This window comes from Halichoerus grypus, chromosome 2 (genome assembly GCF_964656455.1).
Source record: "Halichoerus grypus chromosome 2, mHalGry1.hap1.1, whole genome shotgun sequence".
NCBI lineage: Eukaryota > Metazoa > Chordata > Mammalia > Carnivora > Phocidae > Halichoerus > Halichoerus grypus.
Genome location: NC_135713.1, coordinates 180,170,480 through 180,196,732, shown reverse-complemented (window position 1 = coordinate 180,196,732; position 26,253 = coordinate 180,170,480). Strand labels below are relative to the sequence as shown.

At 39.7% G+C, this 26,253-nt stretch overlaps 3 protein-coding genes across 5 annotated transcripts in view; 2 read left to right on the top strand and 1 right to left on the bottom strand.

The window, feature by feature from the left end:
• TOM1L1 (target of myb1 like 1 membrane trafficking protein) overlaps positions 1–16,593 on the top strand; it is a 77,543-nt gene extending 60,950 nt beyond the window's left edge. The window contains exons 12-16 of the mRNA XM_036090831.2: positions 9,205–9,256; positions 11,157–11,259; positions 11,725–11,806; positions 15,240–15,304; positions 15,858–16,593. Coding sequence (XP_035946724.1) covers positions 9,205–9,256; positions 11,157–11,259; positions 11,725–11,806; positions 15,240–15,303 — 301 coding nt within the window. The 3' untranslated portion in view covers position 15,304; positions 15,858–16,593. The remainder of the gene's footprint in view (positions 1–9,204; positions 9,257–11,156; positions 11,260–11,724; positions 11,807–15,239; positions 15,305–15,857) is intronic.
• Positions 16,210–25,461, bottom strand: COX11 (cytochrome c oxidase copper chaperone COX11). The gene is made up of 4 exons (XM_036090835.2): positions 25,029–25,461; positions 21,730–21,885; positions 18,154–18,279; positions 16,210–17,529 (listed from the first exon to the last, which is right to left on the bottom strand). Exons 1-4 carry the CDS (start codon positions 25,389–25,391, stop codon positions 17,347–17,349), a joined length of 828 nt encoding a protein of 275 aa, XP_035946728.1. The 5' UTR covers positions 25,392–25,461; the 3' UTR covers positions 16,210–17,346.
• Positions 25,447–26,253, top strand: part of STXBP4 (syntaxin binding protein 4) — a 221,865-nt gene continuing 221,058 nt past the window's right edge. For all 3 annotated transcript variants that reach the window (XM_078065070.1, XM_078065058.1, XM_078065066.1), the window contains exon 1: positions 25,447–25,554. The gene's annotated coding sequence lies outside the window, so the exon portion shown is untranslated. The remainder of the gene's footprint in view (positions 25,555–26,253) is intronic.

Sequence of the window (26,253 nt, the reverse complement as noted above, 5' to 3'; positions counted from 1 at the left end):
CGCTCGAAAAGAATGAGTATTCTGTTGTTTTAGGGTGGAAAGTTCTGTATATATCTGTGAGGTCCATCTGTTCCAGTGTGTCATTCAGAGCTCTTGTTTCATTGTTGATTTTCTGCTTAGATGATCTGTCTATTGCTGAGAGTGGAGTGTTGAGGTCTCCTACAATTAACATATATTATCAATATGACTCTTTATTTTGGTTAACAGTTGGCTTATGTAGTTGGCTGCTTTCATGTTGGGAGCTTAGATATTTACAATTGTTCTTATTGTTGGATAGGCCCTTTAAGAATGATATAGTGTCCTTCTGTGTCTCTAACTACAGTCTTTAGCTTAAAATCCAATTTGTCTGATAGAATTGCTAACCAAGCTTTCTTTTGAGGTCCGTTTTCATGGAAGATGGATCTCCATCCCTTCACTTTCAATCTGGATGTATCTTTAGGTTCAAAATGAGTCTCTTATAGACAGCATATGGGTGGGTCCTGTCTTGTTATCCAATCTGTGACCCTGTGCCGTTTTTGGGAGCATTTAGGCCGTTCACGTTGAGAGTGATTGTTGAAAGATATGAATTTATTGTCATCATGTTGCCTGTGAAGTCCTTGTTTCTATAGATTGTTTCTGTAAATTTCTGTTCTATATCATTCTTGGGGTCTTTCTCCTTTTGTAGAACCCCCCCTCCTTAATATTTCTTGCAGGGCTGGCTTAGTGATCATATAGTCTTTCAGTTTCTGCCAGTTTTGGAAGCTCTGCAGCTCACCATCCATTCTAAATGATAGCTTTGCCGGATAAAGTATTCTTGGCTGCATGTTCTTCTCCTTTAGTACCCTGAATATGTCTTGCCAGCCCTTTCTCATTTGCCAGGACTCTGTAAATAGGTCTGACGTTATTCTGATGTTCTTCCCTCTGTACGTAAGGAATCTCTTCCCCCTAACTGCCCTTAAGATGGTTTCCTTGGTTCTAAGATTTGTGGGTTTTACTATTACGTGCCAGGGCATTTGCCCATTTTCCTTGATCTTGGGAGGGATCCTCTCTGCCTCTAGGACACGAATGTTTCATTCCCCAGATTAGGGAAGTTTTCAGCTATGATTTGCTCAAATATATATTCCAGTCCCCTTCTCTCTCCCCCCCTCAGTGATCCCAATAATTCTGACATTGGCACGTTTCATGGTGTCACTTATTTCTCTGATTCTATTTTCATGGATTTTGAGTTGTTTTTCCCTGGCCTCCTCTTTCTCCTTTTCTAATACTTAGTCTTCTAGATCACTAATTTGTTCTTCTGCCTTGCTTACCCTAGGTGTTAGATTATCTAGATTAGATTGGATCTCATTGATAGCATTATTAAGTTCTGCCAGTTCAGTTTTCATTTCTGCCCTTAGAGACTCTATGTTGCCATTAATCGATTTCTCCATTCTAGCTATTGTTTTCACAATTGCTACCCTGAATTCCATTTCCGACATCTTGGTTATATCTGTATGCATTTGTAAATCTGTGGCAGAAGTCACAGTCTCTGAGTCTTTATTATTTTGGGGGTTCCTCCTCCTAGTCTTTCTGTTGAGGGGTGGTTGAGGGAATATACAGAGTCCAAATTATTGACCACAACCCAAGCAAGATGCACCTGTTTTATAGGGACCTTAGGGTTGTCAGCCTCTTGTTCTCCCAGCCTGTCTTCTGGGGGAGGGGCCTGCCACGCTGTTACTCAGGCAACCCTGTTTGGGCAGAGCTGCCCTGCCCTTTGGCCAGGGGGAGGGATGGGCTCATTGAAAACCGGTTTTGGGGGGCTTTTGTTCTCTGGTGGCTTTCCCTGGTGGCTTTCCACATCTCTTCCAATAGAGCAGAAGAGATCGTTTCCAATCCTCTGCCTCAGAGCAGAGAGATAGCAGTCTGATCTTCAGTGAGCTCTCCAGGCCACACTATCTCCGTTTCTGTCTATGCTGCTAAAAACTGCAGCGTCCTGGGTTGTGCTCCCCTCAGCAGGGCTCCTAGTCCTCGCCTCCAGGTCGGGGCATGTCTCTGCCTTTTGTGCTTCTGACACCACCAGCCACCCCCAGTTCACACACACGGCCCCACCGCTCCAGGTTTCAATCCGGGGGACTGCCTTAAAGTCCTTCCCCGCTGCTACTGGTCTGCGAGTCTATGCCCTGTCCCCAGCATGGGAGGCTATCGCTTACCGGCGGTGCAGGATCCCGACAGCTTGGCTCCCTCCCCCTTTTGTTTATCTTCGGATATGTGCCTGTGGAATCACGGCTCCCCGCTTCATACGTTGAAACCAACCGCCTGCAATATTCTGTAGAGATCCAGATATATCTTCTTACATCTCAGGCTGATTTCGTGGGTGTTCAGAGTGGTCTGGTAGATATCCAGCTCAATTCCGGGGATCAGTTGGAATAGGATCCCCTAGTCCTCCGCCATCTTTTTCCCAGAAAAAAAAAATACCTTTTTGAAAAGAGGACTCAGGAAGTTGACTTAACTTGGACAAATCCAAAGCAAAACATCAGAACTTTTGCTTCTCCATTTTCCTATGAATTTCTCTTAATCCTTGACCACCAGCACCAGCTCCCGTACCACCTTCTGCTCAAGAACCCAAGGAAGTTTGCGTTTCTGGACTCTGAAGTAAGAAATTGACCTGTTTTGTTTCTTAAATTCCACCTATGAGTGAGATCATATGATAATTGTCTTTCTTTGATTGACTTATTTTGCTTAGCATAATACCCTCTAGTTCCTCCCACATCTTTGCAAATGGCAAGTTTTCAATTTTTTGATGGCTGAGTAGTATTCCATTGTGTATATATATATGTGGCACATATTCTATATCCATTCATCTGTCAAGGGACATTTGGGCTCTTTCCATAGTTTGACTATTGCGGACATTGCTGCTGTAAACATTGGGGTGCATATGCCCCTTCTTTTCACTTCATCTATATCTTTGGGGTAAATACCCAGTAGTGCAATTGCTGGATCATAGGGTAGCTTTATTTTCAACTTTTTGAGGAACCTCCATACTGTTTTCCAGGCCTGCACCACCCTGCATTCCCACCAACAATATAAGAGGGTTCCCCTTTCTCCGCATCCTCACCAACATCTGTCATTCCCTGACTTGTTAATTTTAGCCATTCTGACTGGTGTGAGGTGGTGTTTCATTGTGGTTTTGAGTTGTATTTCGCTGATGCCGAGTGATGTTGAGCATTTTTTCATGTGTCTGTTGGCCATTTTTATGTTTTCTTTGGAGAAATGTCTATTCATGTCTTCTGCTTATTTCTTGATTGGATTATTTGTTCTTTGGGTGTTGAGTTTGATACATTCTTTATATATTTTGGATACTAGCCCTTTATCTGATAAGACATTTGCAAATATCTCTCCCATTCTGTTGATTGTCTTTTGGTTTTGTTGACTAGTTCCTTTGCTGTGCAAAAGCATTTTATGTTGATGAAGTCTCAGTAGTTCATTTTTGCCTTTGTTTCCCTTGCGTTTGGGGACATGTCTAGACAGAAGTTGCTGCTGCCAAGGTCACAGAGGTTGCTGCCTGTGTTGTCTAGGATTTTGATGGATTCCTGTCTCACATTTAGGTCTTTCAACCATTTTAAGTCTATTTTTGTGTGTGGTGTAAGGAAATGGTCCAGTTTCAATCTTCTGCATGTGGCTATCCAATTTTCCCAACACCATTTGTTGAAGAGACTGTCTTTGTTTCATTGGATATTCTTTTCTGCTTTTTCAAAGATTGGTTAACCATAGAGTTGAGGATCCATTTCTGGGTTCTCTCTTCTGTTCCATTGATCTATATGTCTGTTTTTGTGCCAGTACCATATTGTCTTGATGATTACAGCTTTGTAATAGAGCTTGGAAGTCCGGAATTGTGATACCACCAGCCTTGGTTTTCTTTTTCAACATTCCTTTGGCTATTCAGGGTCTTTTCTGGTTCCATACAAATTTTAGGATTATTTGTTCCATTTCTTTGAAAAAAGTTGATGGTATTTTGATAAGTATTGCATTGAATGTATAGATTGCTCTAGGTAGCATAGACATTTTCACAATATTTATTCTTCCAATCCATGAGCATGGAACGTTTTTCCATTTCTTTGTGTCTTCCTCAATTTCTTTCATGACTGTTCTGAGTATAGATCCTTTGCCTTTTTGGTTAGGTTTATTCCTAGGCATCTTACGGTTTTTGGTGCAATTGTAAATGGGATCAACTCCTTAATTTCTCTTTCCTCTCATTGTTAGTGTATAGAATGCGACTGATTTCTGTGCATTGATTTTGTACCCTGCCACTTCTCTGGATTCCTGTTCTAGCAATTTTGGGGTAGAGTCTTTTAGGTTTTCCACATAAAGTATCATGTCATCTGCGAAGAGTGAGAGTTTGAATTCCTCTTTGCCGATTTGGATGCTTTTTATTTCTTTTTGTGGTGTGTTTGCTGAGGCTAGGACTGCCAGTATCGTGTTGAACAACAGTGGTGATAGTGGACATCCCTGCCATGTTCCTGACCTTAGAGGGAAAGCTCTCAGTTTTTCCCCATTGAGAATATTTTCTGTGGGCTTTTCATCTATGGCTTTTATGATATTGAGGTATGTACCCTCTATCCCTATACTTTGAGGAATTTTAATCAAGAAAGGATGCTGTAGTTTGTCAGATGCTTTTTCTGCATCTATTGAGAGTATCATATTGTTCTTGTCCTTTCTTTTATTAATGTAGTGTATCACATTGATGTGCATATGTTGAACCACCCTTGCATCCCAGGAATAAATCCCACTTGGTTGTGGTGAATAATCCTTTTAAAGTACCGTTGGATCCTATTGGCTAGTATCTTGGTGAGAATTCTTACATCCATATTCATCAGAGATATTGGTCTGTAATTCTCCTTTTTGATGGGGTCTTTGTCTGGTTTGGGGATCAAGGTAATGCTGGCCTCATAAGAAAGAGTTTGGATATTTTCCTTCCATTTCTGTTTTTTGTACAGCTTCAGAAGAATGGTTATTAATTGTTGTTTAAATGTTTGGTAGAATTCCCCCTGGGAAGCCATCAGGCCCTGGGCTCTTGGAAGATTTTTTATCACTGCTTCCATTTCCTTGCTGGTTATGGGTCTGTTCAGGTTTTCTATTTCTTCCTGTTTCAGTTTTGGTAGTTTATATGTCTCTAAGAATGCATCCATTTCTTCCAGATTACCTAATTTGTTGATATACAGTTGCTCATAAAATATTCTTATAATTGTATTTCCTTGGTGTTGGTCATGATCTCTCCTTTTTCATTCAGGATTTTATTCATTTGGGTCCTTCTTTTTTCTTTTTGATGAGTCTGGCCAGGAGTTTATCAATCTTTTTAATTCTTTCAAAGAATGAGCTCCTAGTTTTGTTGATCTTTTCTACTGTTCTTTTGGTTTCCATTTCACTGATTTCTGCTCTAATCTTTATTATCTCTCTTCTCCTGCTGGGTTTAGGCTTTATTTGCTGTTCTTTCTCTAGCTCCTTTAGGTGTAAAGCTAGGTTGTGTATTTGAGACCTCTCATGTTTCTCAAGAAAGGCTTGTAGTGCTATATACTTCCTTCTTAGGAGTACCTTTGCTGCATCCCAAAGGTTTTAAACATTTGTGTTTTCATTTTCATTTGTTTCCATGAATTTTTTTAATTCTTTAATTTCCTGGTTGACCCATTCATTCTTTAGTAGGATGCTCTTTAGCCTCCATGTATTTGAGTTCTTTCCAAATTTCCTCATGTGATTGAGTTCCAGTTTCAAAGCATTGTAGTCCAAAAATATGCAGGGAATGATCCCAGTCTTTTGGTACCAGTTCAGACTTGATATTTGACCCTAGTATGTGATCTCTTCTGGAGAATGTACCATGTGCACTTGAGAAGAACGTTTATCCTCCTGCTTTAGGATGGAATGCTCTGAATATATCTGTGAAGTCCATCTGGCCCAATGTGTCATTTACAGCCCTTGTTTCAAGATGAAACCAGAGAGGGAGACAAACCATAAGAGAGTCTTAAATCATAGGAAACAAACCAAGGGTTGCTGGAGGGGCGGAGGGTTGGGGAATGTGGTAAATGGGTGATGGACATTGGGAAGGGTATGTGTTGTAATGAGCACTGGGTATAAGACTGACGAATCACAGACCTCTACCCCTGAAACAAGTAATACATTATATGTTAATTTAAAAATAAGTAAAAAATAAAAAAATAAATATTAAAAAAAAAATGAAGCCCTTGCTCCCTTGCTGATCTTCTGTTTAGATGATCTGTCCATTGCAGTGAGTGGAGTGTTAAAGTCCCCTACTATTATTGTATTATTATCAATGTGTTTCTTTAATTTTGTTATTAATTTATATAATTGGCTGCTCCCATGTTAAGGGCATAAATATTTACAATTGGTAGATCTTCTTGTTGGATAGACCCTTTAATTATGATACAGTGTCCTTCCTTATCTCTTAGTACGGTCTTTGGTTTAAAATCTAATTTGTCTGATATAAGGATTGCCACCCAAGGTTTCTTTTGATGTCCATTCGCACGATAGATGGTTTTCCACCCCCTCACTTTCAATCTGGAGGTGTCTTTGGGTCTAAAATAAGTCTCTTGCAGACAGCATATTGATGTGTCTTGTTTTTTTATCCAAGAAAAAAACAAGGGGCATTTAGCAACTATTGAAAGATACGAATTTAGTGCCATTGTATTACCGTAAAGTCACTGTTTCTGTATATTGTCTCTGTTTCTCTCTGGTCTATGATACTTTTGGGCTCTCTCTGCTTAAAGGATCTCCTTTAATATTTCTTTAAATTTTTTTTTTTAAAGATTTTATTTATTTGAGAGAGCACGCGAGAGAGAGAGAGAGAGCATGAGCATGAGCAGGGAGGGGAGGGGCAGAGGAAGGAGGAGAAGCTGACTCCCCACTAAACAGGGAGCCCAATGTGGGACTCGATCCCAGCACAAAGGGAGACGCTTAACCAACTGAGCCACCCAGGCGCCCCTCTCCTTTAATATTTCTTGCAGGGCTGGTTTAGTGATCACAGATTCTTTCAGTTTCTGTTTGTCCTGGAAGCTCTTTATCTCTCCTTCTATTCTGAATGACAGCCATGCTGGATAAAGTATTCTTGGCTGCATATTTTTCTCATTTTACACCTTGATTCCGAGACCACACACACTGTGCCACCTAGGATTCTGCCCCACTTCGCCATCTGAGTGCCTTTCAGGCTGGGATGTCCCTCACTGGAGCAGACTTCTAAAAGTTCCGATTTTGCACTCCACTGCTCTATCACTTTCGGGTAGCTGGCTTACGGAGGCTCCCTCCCCCCCCAGTTTATCTTCTGATATATCACCTCAGATTCACTTCTCTGCACCTACCTTGTAGATAGTGGCCACTTTTCTATTTGTAGAGTTGCAGCTGTTTTTTTTCTTAGATCTCCAGTTGAGTTCGCAGGTGTTCAGAATGATGTGATAGTTATCTAGCTGAATTCCTTGGACCAGACAAAACTAAGGTCTCCTACTCCTCTGCCATCTTGGACTCCTCTGCTGCCTATTTCCTCTGTCATCCCCATTTTGCTATGGAGCTCATTCTGTAACTTTTTTAAAAGTTCAGTTATTGTATTTTCGACTATTTGGCTCTTCTTTGTATCTTATTTTTCTTTGAAACAGCTTTTTATTTTTCCATTTTTTCCCATGAGTGTTCACAGTTGCTTATTGAAGCACTTTTATAATAGCTGCTTTAAAATCCGAGATAATTTTAACATCTGTGTCCTCTTGATATCGACTTCTGTTGATTGCCTTTTCTTTTTGCCTGTTGAAATTTTTCCAGTTCTTCACATGCCTAGTAATTTTGGATTGTATCCTGGGCATTTTTAATGTTAGGATACACTTGCTCATATTTAAATCCTGTTGAGGATGGTGCTGTTTTTGATTTTCGAAGGCAAACAACCTCCTTAGGTTCATACCTCAGCTTCAGCCTGCCGCCTTTGTGCTAGATTTGGTAATATGGAGGTCACTGGTTCCAAAGTAGTTACATTTTCAAAGCCTTTGTGGTGCTATTCCGATCTGTCTTCGTGTGTGCCACCCTGAGGTCTGGATGGTTGTGTGTTTAGTTCTCAATATCTTTTGCATCCCAGAGGCAATCAAATCCACAGAGGATCAGATCCACAGAGGCACAGATCAAGGAGTGAGCTCAGGATTTCATAAACAACTTTAAGGTTTTTCTTAATTTCCTCCTCTTTGTGATTTCTCTGGTGCTTTACTTTTCTAGGATTTGCCTTTTTGGTTCTCCAGTCAGAAAGCTGCAGATTCAGTTACCCTACTATATGCCATGCATTTCCTTGACTGTACATGTGTCTGGGACCAAGTAGTGGGACAGAAAAGACAAAACAAAACAAGACTGGGTTTGCGCTATCTTCTGGGATCACAGTTATACTTGTTGGAGAGAAAGGGTCCCTTCAGATGAATAAACTTCTACAGGTCCCTGTTGCTTCTACTGTCACTGCAGCCACTTTGGGATTGCCTCAGGTTTAGAGGGCAAGAGAACAGAAAGAAAAAGAAAAAAGGGGAAAACCTCTATCTTCTTTTTAGAGCATTAGGATTTCTGTCTCCTCCTTGAGTGAGAACAAAAGGGCTTCTCCTAGAACCTTCTGTCTTCACTGCCTACTCTTGGGTTTTAGGCTGCATTGCATTCAGGTTCAGGTATACAGGAGGGGCAAAAAAAAAAAAAAAAAGGTAAGTTCACAGTGATTTGGTGATATTCAAATTTCAGTCGTCTTCCCAGCTATCCTGTAACTATTCACTTTTCAGCCCTCAAATATTTGCTCCATGCATCCTGTCCAGGTTTTGTAGTTGCCCTCAGTGGGAAAGACAGGGCAAAGTGTGTGTGTTCTATCTTATATAAAACCAGGGCCCTTCCCACCTCCTTCCTAACCTCTACTCTGGATTCCTTCTCATCCTTCAGGAAATGATGGGGTGGTAGCTACTCTGATGGAAAAATTGATGGCTTGTTCTCACTAGTATATTATGTATACTTCAGGATCTCAGGGCTACCACTGCCAAGGGATAGTGCTTTGTCTTTATTCTCTTTGGTATTTGGGTATCAAAAGCTGGTGGGCACTGAAACCAGATGGGAGTTGTTATATAAAGTTAATATTCCATTGCAGTCTGAAGGTACATTTTAGATTTTGTTTGCAGGAAGTCATCTTTTTGCTTTTGTGCTCTCACTGTAGGGTAATCATGCTGTCTTACCATACTCTCCTAGGTTTGCCCAAAGGACCAGCCAGAACATCACCTCAAGTCCTACATATGAAAGTGTAAGTAATGAAACCCTTCCCAGGCAGCACACCCAATCAGCAGATTATCATGGCTGAGAAGGAATTCCTGGTCATTGAATCTCATGTTCTGTTCAATGTTTTGTTACATGTCCTATAACGTGTTGATACAGCCCTTGTTAGGACCTCTCTTTATCTTCTTTTTAGTCTTTCAAAATAGAGAAGTTGAATCTTACTTCTGTTAGAAAAATGGTCACGGATCAAAATTCCTTTAGTGTTATTTATAGTAGCTGTCTCCTCTTCTTCCCTTCCATCCTTTTTGACAGACTTCATACAGGCTCTCATTCCTCCCACTGTGCTGGTTTGGCTCTTGTCATGGTCTCCAGTGACCTCCATTATTACTAAATCTAGTACTGCAATTTTCAGTCCTCTTTTTACCTGATTTATCAGCAGCAGGTGACAGAATCACTCACTTCCTCCTTTTTCGCACATGTGACTTTCAGACACCACTCACTTTTGTTTTCTCAATTCCACTTCTCTAGCTCCTTTGCTGGCCCCCACTCCTCTACTGGCCTTCTAGTGTTACAGACCCGAGGGCTTAGGCTTCAGACTTTTCTTTCCACATTCATTCTTCTAGTCTTTTGGTCTCTTATCTTAAAGTACCATTCAGACTCTGACAACTTAAAATTGGTATCTCCAGCCCAAACCCCTTCTCTAAACTCAGAACTCACAAATTCACTGTCCGAGTAATCTCTTTTTGCATTCTTCCCAGTCCTGGCTCTCTACCTGCTTTTCCTGCAGGCTTCCCCACCTCAGTAAAGGACCCCTCCACTCTTCCAGTTGCTTAAGTCAAAACCTTGGAAAACAGTGCTTGACCTCTACCTTTTCACCTTTTCCCTTCACAGCATACGCATTATCTAGCCACTTCTCACAGATGGATATTGCAGTGGCCTCCTCAGGTTACCCTGCTTGAGCTTTCACCTCCCTGTCCACTCCCATCCCCATCATACAATCTATTCTCAAACCAGAGCAGTCTCAGAGGAAGAAGAAAAAAAAAAAAAAGTCATACATCACCTAACTGCTCTAAACCCACCTATGATTTTCTTCTGTTTTACTTTGTAAACACCTGAAATGCTGATCTGACCTCTCCCATTACCTCTCTAACCTCACCTCTCTTCCTTGGCTCACTCTACTCCAGCCATCCTGGTCTCCTCTGCTTCGGAGATGACCTTGTGTCCCCTCGGGTAGTCACAGCACCCACCTTAGTCAGGGCTGTGCTCAAATGTCTCTAATGGTGAGGCATTCCCTGACCACCATCACAGCAATAACCCACCCCATCTATCCCAGCCTTTCTTCTCCCTGTTACCCTATTTTTATGTTTTGTTTTGTTTTTAAGAGTACTTGTTATCGGACATCTGTTTACATCTGTTGATTGTCTGCTTCAAGTGTGCAGGGATTTGGCCTATTTTATTTATAGTGCCAGGCGTCTAGTAGATGCCCAGGACATATTTGTGAAATGAATGAGGAAGTTTACAAGAAGAAAGATATTCCCATTAATCTTTATCAGTCCTGATTCAATGCCATCACTTTATGCCTTTCTGTAGGGTTAAAGATTTATTTGCCTTTTTGAGGCTGCGATTTTTTAGCCAATGGGAAACAACAGAATCTAGACTGAGCCATATATTTGTTTTTTTGGTTTTTTTTTAAAACAACATGTTAATTTTACATTTTATATAGGAAATGAGGTACAATGGGCATGGAACCAGAGAGAAAAGTAGTTATAAATGGTTATTACCTAAAAAATAATAGTTCATAATTTCTAATTCCAATTGGGAGTATATGGTTCTTGGAATAGTGCCACTTAGAAGCCTAGGAATCTAAATAACAAAAGAAAAGCTTAATGTAGAATGTTTATTTGAACACTGTGCTCTACTTTCTTCAGTTTCCAGAATATTCAAATTCAGTACTACAGCCAGTTAGTCTGCAGAACATTCCGGCAACACTGTCAAGCCAGAGACTGCCTTCCTTGCCCAGCAATCATCCAGGTACTTGAGACCTGTTACTTGCATTGAGTAAGGAAACTGGTGAGAATACAGGAGTCTGCCAGAGATTTACTTCTGATTGAAAATAGTTATATAGGAAGAATGAGGACTTCATGTCCTTTTTTAAGCTCCATGAAGTAAATTCATGGCATAGAGATACCATTACGACTGACGTTAGATTATAAAAATGCTTGTGTTGTGCTGAATGTTGTATTTGGGATGCTGAGGTAAATGAATCTTTAGCTGAAGTTTGGAAGTCCTTTTGTTATATATAGATTTGTTGCATGTGGGAGTAGCATTAGAATACCAGTTGTATTTATTTCTGGTTGTCAAGGTTTCTTAGGGTCTTATGTTTGAAGTCTGAATCATAAAGAGAATATTAATTGTGCATGTGTTCTTGAAAAGCACAATGTGTGTTTACTGCTTGGGGTTTTTTTTCTTTTTTTTTTTTTTTTTTTTTGCCTAAAGCAATGACAAAGAATGATCTCCAGCCACCCAGTTACTACAAGGTAATGGAGTTTGATCCCTTAGCTCCTGCTGTCGCTACAGAGTAAGTCATTTACAAAATGATTAATTTACTTTTCGTCTTGGTTTCCTTTGGTAACAGAGCTAACAGGGCTTGGTTATACATTTAATTTTGTTTAGGTCTTGGCAGAAATTGATGACCTTATTAAAAATGACTTAGGTTTTATGGAGGCTGTTGCTCTTAATGGTCTTATTGTGCTCGGCTTTATGACTAAAAAATAAAAATGCTGGGGGCTGCACATTAAGAAATAACCAGAGCCATCACGTACATTAACAGGTTCCACGCAGATGCCTTGGGAGAAAGTCAGGTTCTCTCCAGCTTGAGAAGGGCACTATATTCACTGATTGGTGACATAAGTAATACCACATTGATGGATTATTTTAACTGTTCTTTAACTACTAATCACAAAAAAAACCACTTGTTTTTAGTCTTCACTCTATGTCAACTTAAAATGGATTAATAAAGCATTAGTGTAAACATGTCTTCTTAACTTGAAGTCCTTAGAGTATTATTTTATGATTTCATATTGGTCAAGTGTATATATTTATGCAATAGTAGGCTAATTAGAGCTTTAATATACTTTGACGATTACCCCCAGAATTGTTAAAAAGGATTAAAGCAATTTTATAGAAACCATTGTTGGGAAACTGGCAGCCTTTAGGCAGTATCTTACAGCTGTGTTTTGTTTGACCTATCTGGAATTTAAACCGTGCATTTAAAAATAAATTGCCAAAAATAAAAAACTGGGATATTGTAAAAAAAAAATATCTGGAGTTCTGGATTCCTTTGATACTGTGGCAATGCCAGGCCTGCATTTTTATATGCTAGCACTACATTAGGACTTAGTAGTAGCTGCCTCATTAAGACGAGGTATGCTCTGCAGTTCACCAGGCCCCAACTGGCCCTTTGTCCATTTATTTGATTGGCCCAGCATGTGTTAAGCATTTGAGGTTTTGACCCCTGATTTTAAACCACTAATATAGTGATCCATTTTGGAATAATTTATGAATTTTAACAGACTTAGAGGAGTTCATTAAATATTTTTTCCTAATGTAGGCCTGCAAAATTTCCCTAGGTTATTCTGCTTGATAAAGTATCACTGAATATATTAGTGGCTTAAGGAATTAGAAATCAAATAGCATCCAAAGAGGAAGTAGGAGTTTATTATATTCCAGTTAATTAGGAAATTATAAGTAGATATGACAGTGCAACAGATACTAGACGTGAGAGAGAGAAGCTGGAGAGGTGGAGCTTTGGAATTCTCTACCATTGTGGTTCTTTCTGAGGGGGGTAGGGTGTCTCATTCCTTTGAAATTCACCTTAAGAACTTCTCCCTAAGGAAAACCACAAAGTCTTGTAGAAAAAGTTCTGGAATTTTCACATCACTGGTTGTCCATGAACCCTAGGTTAAGAATTTCTGTTCTAGTAGGATGAGTACAATATTTTTGAAGTTGTATACATATATGTACACACGATTCATTTGGCATCCTTGAACATTACGTGCCAAGGACAATGACTGGTGCCTAATTTATAATGTTGAACAAGAGACAGGACGTCCTCCCCATCCTCATGGAGGTTGTATCTAGTGTGGAAGAAGAAATCATGGGGAAGCTGGGCTCAGTCTGTTAAGTGTCCAACTCTTTTTTTTTTAAAGATTTTTTTATTTATTCATTCGAGACACAGAGAGAGAGAGAGAGAGAGAGAGAGAACATGAGCAGGGGGAGAAGCAGGCTCCCCGCTGAGCAGGGAGACCGATGAGGGGCTTGATCCCAGGACCCTGGCATCATGACCTGAGCTGAAGGCAGACGCTTAACCATCTGAGCCACCCAGGCGCCCCAGCGTCCAACTCTTGATCTCAGTTCAGGTCTTGATCTCAGGGTAGGGTCATTAGTTCAAAGTCCATGCTGGGCATGGAGCCTACTCAAAAAAAAAAAGAAATCAGATGAACATGCATTTAGTTTGTGTTAATGGTATGAAAGAACATGGTGACTTGAAAGTTTATAACAGGAAGAACTAATTTAAATGAGGGCTAGAGAAAGCTTAAGGAAGTGACATTAAGGTTGAGACCTGCAATTATTAGGTGACAAGTTTGGGAATCAGTGTTGTAGACCCAGGGAACAATGGGTACAAAGACTCTAAGTAGAGAGAGTTTGGACATATTCAAGGAAATGGAACAGCCAAAGCCAAGAGCAAAGAGAGCAATAGGGAGCCTATTATTAGCAGATGTGGAAATAGCAATTTGGAAACCAGAAGAAGGGGGTGCACAACTGGGATGAACTAGCAGACATGACAACTGAAAACTAATTAAGTAGAAGGAAATCCTTGGTGTAAAAGCTGTTTTGCTAGATTGATGGGGACAGAAGCCAGATTTTAGTGTGTTAACAGGAGAGAAGTAGGGATGATCGGTATAGATGACACTAGAAACTTCCACATGAAGGGATGGTGGAAAGTGGCTTGGTAGCTAGAGGTTACTGAGATGATCACTCCAAGTAGACACGGGATTGAGGACTGCCTTGTTTTAGAAAATGAGAGATGCTGGATCATCTGTGAATGCTGACCGGTAGGATATAATAGGGAGGCCAGAGGTTCAAAAACAGGGAGGACTAAGTAACATGCTTGAGAAGCCAGGTGTAGGTAGGATCACAGAAGCAGATGGTGGTATAGATGAAGAGAGACTTGAAGATTCGGTGATAGGGAGATGAGAAAGTTTCCATACCAAGGCATTTAATTTACCTATTAGTGAGGTTTCTGACCAAGAGTGTAAGAGGAGGGGAACCGGCGATTTAAGGAGTCAAAGAAGTTGAAATAGTTTTGTGGAAACACATTAAAATTTCTGGACCATCTTGGGGCCTTGTGACATTGGTGAACATGGCTTCAACCTGCTATGATTTTTTTGTAAGATTTTTTTCCCCAGCCATGCTCTGCTGTACTGTATCAATGTTGTATTTGTAGGTTTAGATGTTTTCTTAGCTACAGGCCATGTAAGACATATATGAAGAACTGCATGATGCCATAAAAAATTACTATAAATGAGGTACAGAGATGACAATTATAAGCTGAAGGGGGCTCAGGAATTTCGACTGTAATAACATAGGTTATTAAAAGGTAGAATGTTAGTACTTTTAAATGTTTAGAAACCTGGAAAAACTGAACAATTTTTTTTTTTTTTTGTAAAGCAGAAAGCGAACTGTCCATATTTGAGCCACATTTTTCATTAAGTCACAAGTAAAATGAATTGGTTATATGAGATACATATTTATAAGATGCATTGGAATTACATTAGGCTCTAAAAAAGCTATAATGTAAGCTTCAAGGGCAGAGATCTGATTTTATTCACTGATATAACCTGAATACCTAAAATGGCACCAGAGTTTTAGTTAAGGTGTTGGTAGTTAAAAGCCAAAATAGTACTTTGATTTATAGTAACCTTTTTGCCATGATGGTTTGTTTGTTTCAGAGCTGTTTATGAAGAAATTGATGTTCATCACCAGAAAGGAGCTCCAAGTCATAGTGACTGTTGAGGTAGACTTCCAAGTTATACAACTTACATTCCCCATTCTATAGAATTTCAGTGTAATTGTCACTTTCTGTTTTTATCATTTACATTTTATAATGGCACTTGAGTGAAATCTTAGTACAAAAGTTTCTCCTAATCATCAAATTGTAATCTTTGTGAGCTTGTTAGCTAAAAATAATGAACCTTTGGAATGTAGAAGTTGGTTTATGGTATAGAAATATTAATGCTAACAAAAATAATGATCAATAGAAACTTCTTAGCACTGAAATAGACATTTATCTTTTACGTATAGTTAATACCTATTAACTGGTAAAACCCACTCATTGCTCATCCCAATAGGCCTGGATTCTTCCTATTTGCTGTATTAGTCATCCTGTTTTATTTACTAATGAATGCATGGCCACCAGTAACCCATTAACCTTATTTATTCCCCTCATATCTGCCCCCGTGGAAGTAGTACATTCCCACCTTTCTGCATTAGCTTGTGACTCTCTAGTTATCTAGGAATGGGGGAAGAAAAGGAAAGAATGCAGGGTGGCTATATTCTCTTTATTCTAGGTCAAAGTGGATGACCAGCTCACTAACTACATTAGAGGTGCCAACTCTCTAAAATGTAGACCCTGTGCAGCTTTGAGGCCCGGAAGACAAGACCTACCAGCACATCAGAAGCTTGGTGGAACATTTCTCCTCAGCAATAATGAAGTTTCACAGAAGAGTAACAGTTCCAGAGGAACATTTATGCTTCCAGACCACAGTTTAAACTTTATCTCAAAAGAACCTGGGTTAACATATATTCATTTAAAACTTCAGAAGAAAAATCCATTGTACTGAGGCCAAGTAGTTTAATGATAGCATCTTAGGTTTCACAGGGCTTCCTACCTTTAGAAAAGAAATCCTCACACAGCTGTGATAAGAGTAGATGAAGATTTTTATTACAAAATAATTATGAAGACTATTGAGTGCCTTCATTTAACTAAGTTGAATGTAAAAGTCAATTTGTACTTTTTTATAAATAATACTTGTTTAGAATTAGAATTATAACTTGTAAAAGCCTTCATGATTTATATTTCAGGTACCCTGAAGAGGTCACTGGACTGTTTATTAAAGTTGCCTTGAAATATGATTCTTTATAATACTAGATGATCTTTTTTCTCCCCTTTTTACTGTAATATTTCTATTTGGAACAAACACTACTGGAAAACATTCAGAATAAATTGTGCATTCATTTATGTCATAAATTACAATGACAAATTACTATTAAAACAATACTTTTTTTTTTTTTTTTTTTTTTTTACAGAGTTCATTCATAGAACTTCTGATGTGAGTCTTCACAATTCCACACTTACATTTTAACATTCAGGGACTTGAACTATCATAGGAAATGCTATAATCCTACTAAACATTTGTGCATTTTATTTCATTTTCATGATGCCAAAATTTCAGAATATAAAATAGCCCTAGAGCCTAAAGGAAAAATACTCAAATCTGAAGTCAGAATGTAATCTCTCTCTGGGCAAGCTGTTAGGGTTAAGTGATTCTTCTTCCATTTTGAGCTTTTAAAGTAGTGACTATCCACAGTAAAAGAAAGTAGTAAGCAACTATTTTAGAAATAATAAAAATGGGCAGAAGTTATGACCTGGAGCCTAAAACAGATAACCCTGGGAATAATAAAAATACTCACTGCTACAAGTATGAAGGGCTACTAATCTGTAAGGGGAGCAAACAGAATTAAACTGAACCATCAAGTCCATGCCTACATATTTAAGAAACAGCAGTTTCTTTTATTATTACTTATCAATATTACTTTTAATATTACTTATATTACTCTATGGTTTTGAACAGTCATACGTTCTAAATAGGCATGTGGATTCCTTATGACAGAAACCGTTCAATTTTAAGTAGGGTAAATTAGTTGGGGGAAAAAAACAGCATTAAATATTTAAAATAGCTTCACATTACTGTAGAATATTTCTTCCCTGAGAAGACAAGATACAGATACATGATTTTTCAAAAATCACAAATCTGAAGCAAGACTTAGGTGCTGACTTCAATTATAGCCTGGAACCGGCAACTGCTGCCCCTCCTTTGCTTCAAAAAAAGTATAAGAAAGAGTGATGAGATCAACATTCACCATTCTTGGATCTTCAGCAAATTCAGGATCAATGTAGAAAAACACTGGCATATCTACTTCCTCTTGTGGATTAAGCCTTTGTTCCTCAAAACAGAAGCACTAGAAGTTATAAAAAGGTATTTGTTTAGTTTCTATTAGAATAGAAATAATGGTCCATTTCTTAGCTTTAGTAAGCATACTACAATTAAATATTATAAAAAAATTTAACTATAATCTAAGTTCTGTGACAGAATGACAACATTTGATTTTTGCTTTGAGACTCAATGGGCTCCCCCTGCTCAACAGGGAGTCTGCTTCTCCCTCTGCCCCTCCCCTCCACTTGTGAGCGTGCACATGTGCTCTCTCTCACTCATAAAATCTTAAAAAATTAAAAAAAAAAAAATTGAGACTCAACAAATTTTTTGGGGGGGGGAAGAGGCAGATGGAGAGTGGGGGAGGGAATCTGAAGCAGACTCCCAGCTGAGCACCGAGCCCACTGCCAGGCTTGATCCCATGACCCTGAGATCATGACCTGAACCAAAATCAAGACTCCAACGCTTAACCGACTAAGCCACCCAGGCACCCTGTTCCTCTTCTAATTTTAAAAGGAGATACCCATTTGGTTCATCTGTTCTAAGCAATGGAAGAAAAGTTTAATGTTTAGAAGAAATGCATTTTCAGAAATTGGCTTCTACTAAACACTGCAGTAAGTTTAGTACTAAAGTTTGCATATTTAAGCTGTACCTGTATTTTATTGAAATACTGTCCAGCTTCAAATGGTACAACATTGTACGTAGAAATTCCAATTACTGGTTTGTCTGTAGGATTCTTAGCTTTATAAAACGCCAGTGCAGTCTCTCCTGGCACTACCTGTTTTAAGGAAATATACATTATCAATACTTATAATCTCACAGCGCCTCCTTTCTCTACTAAATTAGTCATATTATTTTATCTAATCAGACCACAATACTTTATCTAAACTAATACTGAGGGTCAGCAAAATAAATTGTGAATACTACCCATGAATATCTGGTTTTCAAATTTTACTTGCATGTATCAGTGGAACCAGTGCTCTATTCATAATTAATTGTGGACTGTCCTTTTGCATATCTGAAGTCTTCAAGCAATAATCTGCAAATTAAATTATTTAAAATGTTCAAGGAGAGCCAAGCCTATCACAGCCCAAGTCTGACTCCTAAACACTTTACCTAAATATCCTATGATTGACAAAGATTCTTTTTAAGAGGTTACCAACTAGAGTAAATTAAACTTATAACCAGAACAAAACTGACTGAATAGAACTTTTACTTGACCAAAAAGCACGAATACTCTTTTTGAGAGAACACATTTTTTAAAACTTGCAAAGCTTTAAAAAAAAATAGATTTCCAAAAGATTCTGTTATTTGTACCAATTCAGCCACTTTTATCTTGTACAGTACTATGTGATTAGAATATTAAAAATCATAACCTATAAAACCCTCAATCATTGAAGAGATTCAGTAATGTTTACTAACCTGGGGGGGGGGAACACCAACATTTATAAGGGTTTTCCAACAAGGGTCATAATGAAGCTTTTCTGGCTATTCCTCAGCTCATGAAATAATTTCAATTAAATCTTCTAGGATTCCAGTTAGTCAAGATTTTAGGAAACTTCTAAGGTATATCTTTTCTGAAGTTGAACACGACTATTTAATATGATTACTTCAAAGCTTCTCAGTTTTCTTTTTTTTTGAGACAGGGATATTTTTTATCTAAATCCGTAAACTACTTTTCATTGTAACCAATGATTTTAAACTTTCCCCCCTTATCTATACCTGAGGGAAAGTCAACTACATAGCATCAGAGAGTGAATTCTTAATATGACTCTAATAAGAACAGATGCCATTTTCCATTGTTCCAAACTGACTTTTACTACAGTATCATATAACTTGAAGTATACTGTTACATTAGGTATAGGGCACTGTCAAAAGTAGTCTGTGAGACAGCGAATATCATCCTCAATGGGGAAAAGCTGAGAGCCTTTCTTAAGATCAGGAACACGTCAAGGATGCCCACTCTCGCCACTAGTGTTCAACATAGTTCTAGAAGTCCTAGCAACAGCAATCAGACAACAAAAAGAAATAAAAGGTATTCAAATTGGCAAAAAAGAAGTCAAACTCTCTTTTCTCAGATGACATGATACTTTATGTGGAAAACCGAAAAGACTCCACCCCCAAATTACTAGAACTCATACAGCAATTCAGTAATGCTGCACAGAAATCAGTTGCTTTCTTATACACTAACAATGCAACTGTAGAAAGAGAAATTAGAGAAACGATTCCATTTACAATAGCACCAAAAACCGTAAGATACCTCGGAATAAACCTAACCAAGGAGGTAAAGGATTTATACTCTAGGAACTACAGAACACTCATGAAAGAAATTGAAGAAGACACAAAAAGATGGAAAAACATTCCATGCTCATGGATCAGAAGAACAAACATTGTTAAAATGTCTATGCTACCCAGAGCAATCTATACCTTCACAATGCCATCCTGATCAAAATTCCAATGACATTTTTCAAAGTGCTGGGACAAACAATCCTAAAAAATTTGTATGGAATCAGAAAAGACCCCGAATCGCCAAGGAAATGTTGAAAAAGAAAAACAAAGCTGGGGGCATCACGTTGCCCGATTTCAAGCTATATTACAAAGCAGTGATCACCAAGACAGCATGGTACTGGCACAAAAACAGACATATAGACCAATGGAACAGAATAGAGAGCCCAGATATGGACCCTCAACTCTCTGGTCAAATAATCTTAGACAAAGCAGGAAAAAATATGCAATGGAAGAAAGACAGTCTCTTCAATAAATGGTGCTGGGGAAATTGGACAGCCACATGCAGAAGAATGAAACTCGACCATTCTCTAACACCATACACAATGATAAACTCAAAATGGATGAAAGACGTCAATGTGAGACAGGAATCCATCAAAATCCTAGAGGAGAACAGGCAGTAACTTCTTTGACATTGGCCACAGCAACTTCTTCCAAGATACATCTCCAAAGGCTAGTGAAACAAAAGCAAAAATGAACTTTTGGGATTTCATCAAGATAAAAAGCTTCTGCACAGCAAAGGAAACCATCAACAAAACAAAGAGGCAACCCATGGAATGGGAGAAGATATTTGCACGTGACACTACAGATAAAGGGCTGGTATCCAAGATCTATAAAGAACTTCTCAAACTCAACACCCAAAAAACAAATAATCAAGTCAAAAAATGGGCAGAAGACATGAACAGACACTTCTCCGAACAAGACATACAAATGGCTAACAGACACATGAAAAAATGTTCATCATCATTAGCCATCAGGGAAATTCAAATCAAAACCACACTGAGATACCACCGTACACCAGTTAGAATGGCAAAAATTGAGAAGGCAAGAAACAACAAGTGTTGGAGAGGTTGTGGAGAAGGGGGAACCCTCTTACACTGTTGGTGGGAATGCAAGTTGGTACAGCCACTTTGGAAAACTGTGGAGGTGCCTCAAAAAATTAAAAATAGAGCTACCCTATGACCCAGCAATTGCACTCCTGGGTATTTACCCCAAAGACACAGATGTAGTGAAAAGAAGGGCCATATGCACCCCAATGTTCATAGCAGCAATGTCTGCAATAGCCAAACTGTGGAAAGAGCCGAGATGCCCTTCAACAGATGAATGGATAAAGAAGATGTGGTCCATATATACAATGGAATATTACTCAGCCATCAGAAAGGATGAATACCCAACTTTTACATCAACATGGATGGGACTGGAGGAGATTATGCTAAGTGAAATAAGTCAAGTAGAGAAAGTCAATTATCATATGGTTTCACTTATTTGTGGAACATAAGGAATAGCGTGGAGGACATTAGGAGGAGGAAGTGAAAAATGAAGGGGGGGAATCGGAGGGAGAGATGAACCATGAGAGACTATGGACTCTGAGAAACAAATTGAGGGTTTTAGAGGGGAGGAGAGTGGGGGGATGGGTTAGCCCGGTGATGGGTTTTAAGGAGGGCACGTAGTGCATGGAGCACTGGGTGTTATACGAAAACAATGAATCGTGGATCACTACATTGAAGAAAACTAATGATGTATTTTATGGTGACATAACATAATAAAATAAAATTTTAAAAAGTAGTCTGTGAGAATAAAAGAATTACATTAATGGAGTCTTAGTATTTTGAGATTAAGTTTACATGAGTGTTTCCTAAATTGTGAAACAGTTTAAGTGATGAAAGAAAGTAATTTTTACAATGAAAAAAATAATCTTTTAATAACTACTTTAGTCACTTACATATATTTCTGTTTGCTGCGGTCTAAAATTCCACTGGAGACTTGCATGCACATCTGCATTAAAGGTGACTTTAATAATTCGATCCTTAACAGGCACCATGTTTTCAATCTGGTCTGATGCATGACCTGCTACTGCTGATCCTCCAAGACCAGTAGTCTAGGTATTAAAGATATTAAGAATATTACAGGATAATGTGTCAAACAATACTTTCAGGTGATGATTTATTGGATAAAAACAAATTTTAAAAACAATTTAATAATCTAGTAGAAGCCCAGTTTATATACTGTCACTGACCACTTCTTATTAATGTGTCAATGGCTTGACCACCTTTGGGGTGTCAAGGGCCTATATTTATTAGAATCACTTATATTTTTTCAGTAATCACTTGGTTATTGGACATAGTAAAAAATGAGTCATTTGAGAGAAAACAGACTCCTTACTGATAATATACAGCTCAGAATTTTACCTTAACTTTCCATTAAACATATTTCTACTTATTGTCAGTGTTTCATATATACTATTAGTCATTAATAGAAGTAAAACTTACCCACGACCCTATCATTTCAATGAAACTAATTCCATTATCCACAGTCCTGTCTGATCCTTTTCCATATCATAACTTTTATAGCATAGATTAGTTTGTAGTTTCACTTCTGTACTCTGCTTTTTTCCAAGCATCAACAGTATTTTTCCATGTTGGTAAATGTTTTTTTAACTTTTTTTCTGTACTTCATATAGTACAGCTTTTATAAATATAATTGGTTAATCAGAAAAACTGATCCCTTTGGCACATGAATCAATCACAAGACATCAGAGTCATCTGTGTCTGGCATTTCTTGCCTATCTTCATTGCCACTAATTATCTCCTTATCATCAGAGATGTTTAAAAAAAATCCTTACTTCCAGGGTCATCATTCTTCTGATGCTTGAGGTTGCCAGAATTCTGGTCTCCGGATAATTAATCTGTTACTATACTAGGAAAAAAATACCAAATTTGAGGCTAGGGGAAGACTCCCAGCAAAATGTAGTATTACTGTCTTCCACGTATTACACAAGTCAACTAACTGCACTCAACTGCCATGCAACATTACTGAATTACATTATAAACCTAAAAGCTGCTAGGGGAAGATTTTATCCTTGTTTAATAAGTATATTTTCTGCCCAAAAGAGCTATAATGCTTACGTTTTAAGATATAACTCCGAAGAATTTGAGTCACTTGAATAAAGATTCCTTAATGTATTCTGACAGGCAGTCTTTGAATATAGATTCTTCAAATTTGCAAATTTGATAGAAAACTTAAGAACAGAAAAGGGCAATGAGAATATGTCCTGGGCTCTAGTATAGTTCTGCCACTAACTAGCTCCAAGAACTGAATAAATCTTACTTTTAGGGGGCTACACTTTCCATACTCAAAAAAATGTGAGGTCACTGTATTAAACTGTTTATATAATTCTTATTTGTGGTTCTAAAGTTCTGTGATTCCAAAAGTGAAAGGCTCCTTTGGGAATGTCACTATGTAACATCTAACTTGATTTAAGTTTAGGATTACAAATTACAATTTTTATTATCCTGCCCTGCATTTGCACACACATGCACAAAATACTGTTATTCACTTCAGTGTGAAACAGGGTTTCTCAACTTTGCCACTAATGGCATTTCGGTTTGGATAATTCTTTGGGTTTTTCTGGATTTTTCTTTTTTTTTGGTGGGGAGGGGGAATGTCTGTCCTGCGCAGGGGCATCCCTAGCCACTACCCACTAGGACATCAGTAGCACTCTCCCTGCTCACCTCCCAGGTTGTGACAACCAAAGATGTCTTCAGACATTGCTAAATACTCCCTGAAGAATAAAACTGACCCCTTCTCCCCTCATGGTTTGCGGAGATTTATACTTGGTAATTTTGGATTCAGTTTTGTTTATGATTTAACCAACTGCTAGTTTGGGGATTCCTACTAGGTCCAGACTGCCCTCTGATGAAAACTAATTCACATTCTATATTCATCCTCCCAAATCAAGCTACTGAATACCCCATAAATGCTAATATTAGGAGACTGAAAATTCCTTTTGACTTCTGCTGTTTTAGTCATTATGGAAAATAATGGCAAGTTAATCCCCAAAAGGAGAGGAGAAGTAAGCCAGGCATTAACAGTACTGGCAGTTAACCAGTGATTCCCAAACTTTGCTACACACTGGGATCACCTGAGGAATCTTTAAAAAATTACAAATGCCTGACTCCCACTCGGAGTAATTTAATTGGTTAGGGATGTGACCTGGGTGTCAGGATTTTTCAAAGCTCTCCAGATGTTTCCCCCTCACAACAAAGTTGGGAGAACCACTCTCAAACACTTAGTGAATGAAGTGAATATAGCTCTCACTTATGTTTCTTAAACAAATTCCTGGCCCCTTCCCAGACCTAATCAGAATCTCTGGGGTGAGGGAGCCCTAACATGTTTATTAAAGCAGCTCCACTAGTAAACCTAATGCCTAGCCAAAGCAGCAAACTACTACTTAAGAATTAAGGAGAATAGATGTGAAATACGTAAAGTCTGCCATTGTTTATGGTTCTCAAATACTAGTCTGCATCAAAATCATCTAGGGGACTTACTAAAACACAGATTGCTGGGCCCCTCCCCCAGAGTTTCTGATTCAATAGCTCTGGAGCTTGACCCAACAACATACACTAGTTCCCAGGTGATGTGCCGGTGGTTCTCCGTGGGACCACACTCGAAGAACCTCATTAGGGTTTCTGATCTAAAAAGGGCCCTGGGTAAGCAGATTACACTTATGTATTAACAGTGGAGGGAAGCCCCAAACGCCTAACTCATGCCTCTGTCTATGGATTAAAAGTACTCCCGGTTTAAGCCCAATTTACAAGCATACTCCCATTTTTCCAGGGTTAACCTTCGCACATAAACCATACATGGCTCACAGAAGGAATGCACTAATGTAATTTATATTTCAGAAGCGAACACGTGTGTGAGCAGCCAAAGGGTAAGGCAGATTGCTTGGAGAGCAAAGTATAGGCTGCGGACGTTTTCGGTGGTGTAGCTCAGAGATACGGCATTCCACTCTGCAGTGTGGTCGGTATAAGCACGACTGCTACAGGGGCTTGGGTTCTTAGCTCTACCACTAACAACTTCTGGTAAGCTTGGGCAAGTACTTTTTAAAGCCTGTTTCCTCTCTGGTAGCCAACCTCAGACCCTTCAACACGACACGGAGGAGCGATCGCTATCCAGGGACCTGTCCTGCACCTCCGCCCCTCCTGATGACACCGCCCAGGAGGCAGCACCGGCCCCTACCTGGCAATAAATCCGATAAAGGGGCACGGCGGCGTAGGACGCCCCCAGCATGCCCACAGCGGCCGCGGCCACGTACGTGAGGACCGTCTTGTTCCGACGCCGCCAGTCTTCCTCCTGCGCGCGTGTGAAAGGGTTCGTGCTCTTCGGCCGCCTTGGCGGCTGCAGGGCCAACTCCCGGCCAGGGTTCGGGCACCTCCATGTCCCAAGCCGCCTCTGCCCCCTTACAGCACTTCCTGTCCCACTCCTTCCCGGCCTGAGACACGGCTCTACCCTCTCGGCAACCCTGGTCGGGGACCCGGGGTGGCTCCAGCGCCAGCCACAGAAAACAACGCGCCTCCATGCCGGACGCCAGAGCCCCCCCATAGCCCCGGGAGAGAGCTCCCGCCGTCAGGGACGAGAGGACAGGTCTCGCGAGGCTGGCCAGTCTCGCGACAACTGGGAGGAGCTTGCCGCTGCTCCGGCTACAGGGCTCCTCAAGTGGCGGCGCTTGCAGTCGGGCTACGGAGGCCGGGTTGCCAGATTACGGGTAAGTTCGCGTTTTGCTTCATGACTGTTCCTCCCACTTTGCTTCCCTCCAGTGCCTATTCAAAGTTACTTTTAGGGAAACGCCATGCGCTCCGCGGGATGGAAACACATCATCATTTGAGCTTGTGTCCCTGGTCTTCCTAAACCCACTCCACCACCCTTTGTCTCGACCTAGCGGCCCTCAGCCTCCCGCCGCTGCTTACTGCCCTGGACCTGAGCTCAGGGATCACCTCTTCCAGGAAGCCTGCCTGTGTTCACCACAGCGCACAGCAACACTCACGCGTCTGCATTTTCTCAGCCGCTGGGAATCGCCTTCCACTTCTCTGATGCCCCTTAACCATTTGTCCAGTTAAAATGACCAGTTCTGGAGCAGAGAGACGTTGTCAAACGAGTTTGTCCAGAGAAGAGTGACCAAGACGTGAAGATGCTTTAAGAAAGGATTGAATGAAATGGGGATGTTCATCTTGGAAAAGAACCCTGTGGGGGATGTAATACCTTTCTGCGCTTGACCCACAGGACAAAGTAGGACCTGAGGGGATCAGACGGCACAGCCTATTTTGCTGTAATGGAAGGAAACAAACTTCTAGAAAGTATAAAGGAGTGGAGAAAAAAGCCCACATTCTGAGGTTTGGCAGCTCTGGGATCATGCCCGCATCCCGCTATCACCTTGTGTCCTTAGGCCAGTTATTTCACCACTGTA

Bases quoted from the DNA above. Each gene is read 5' to 3' on its own strand.
- COX11 (XM_036090835.2), bottom strand. From the start codon at position 25,391: ATGGGGGGGCTCTGGCGTCCGGCATGGAGGCGCGTTGTTTTCTGTGGC. The intron at 21,886-25,028 runs GTAGGGGCCGGT...TTTAATACCTAG, and splicing joins TTTATCGGATTTATTGCCAG to ACTACTGGTCTTGGAGGATC. The intron at 18,280-21,729 runs GTAAGTGACTAA...TCCTTAAAACAG, and splicing joins CGCAGCAAACAGAAATATAT to GTAGTGCCAGGAGAGACTGC.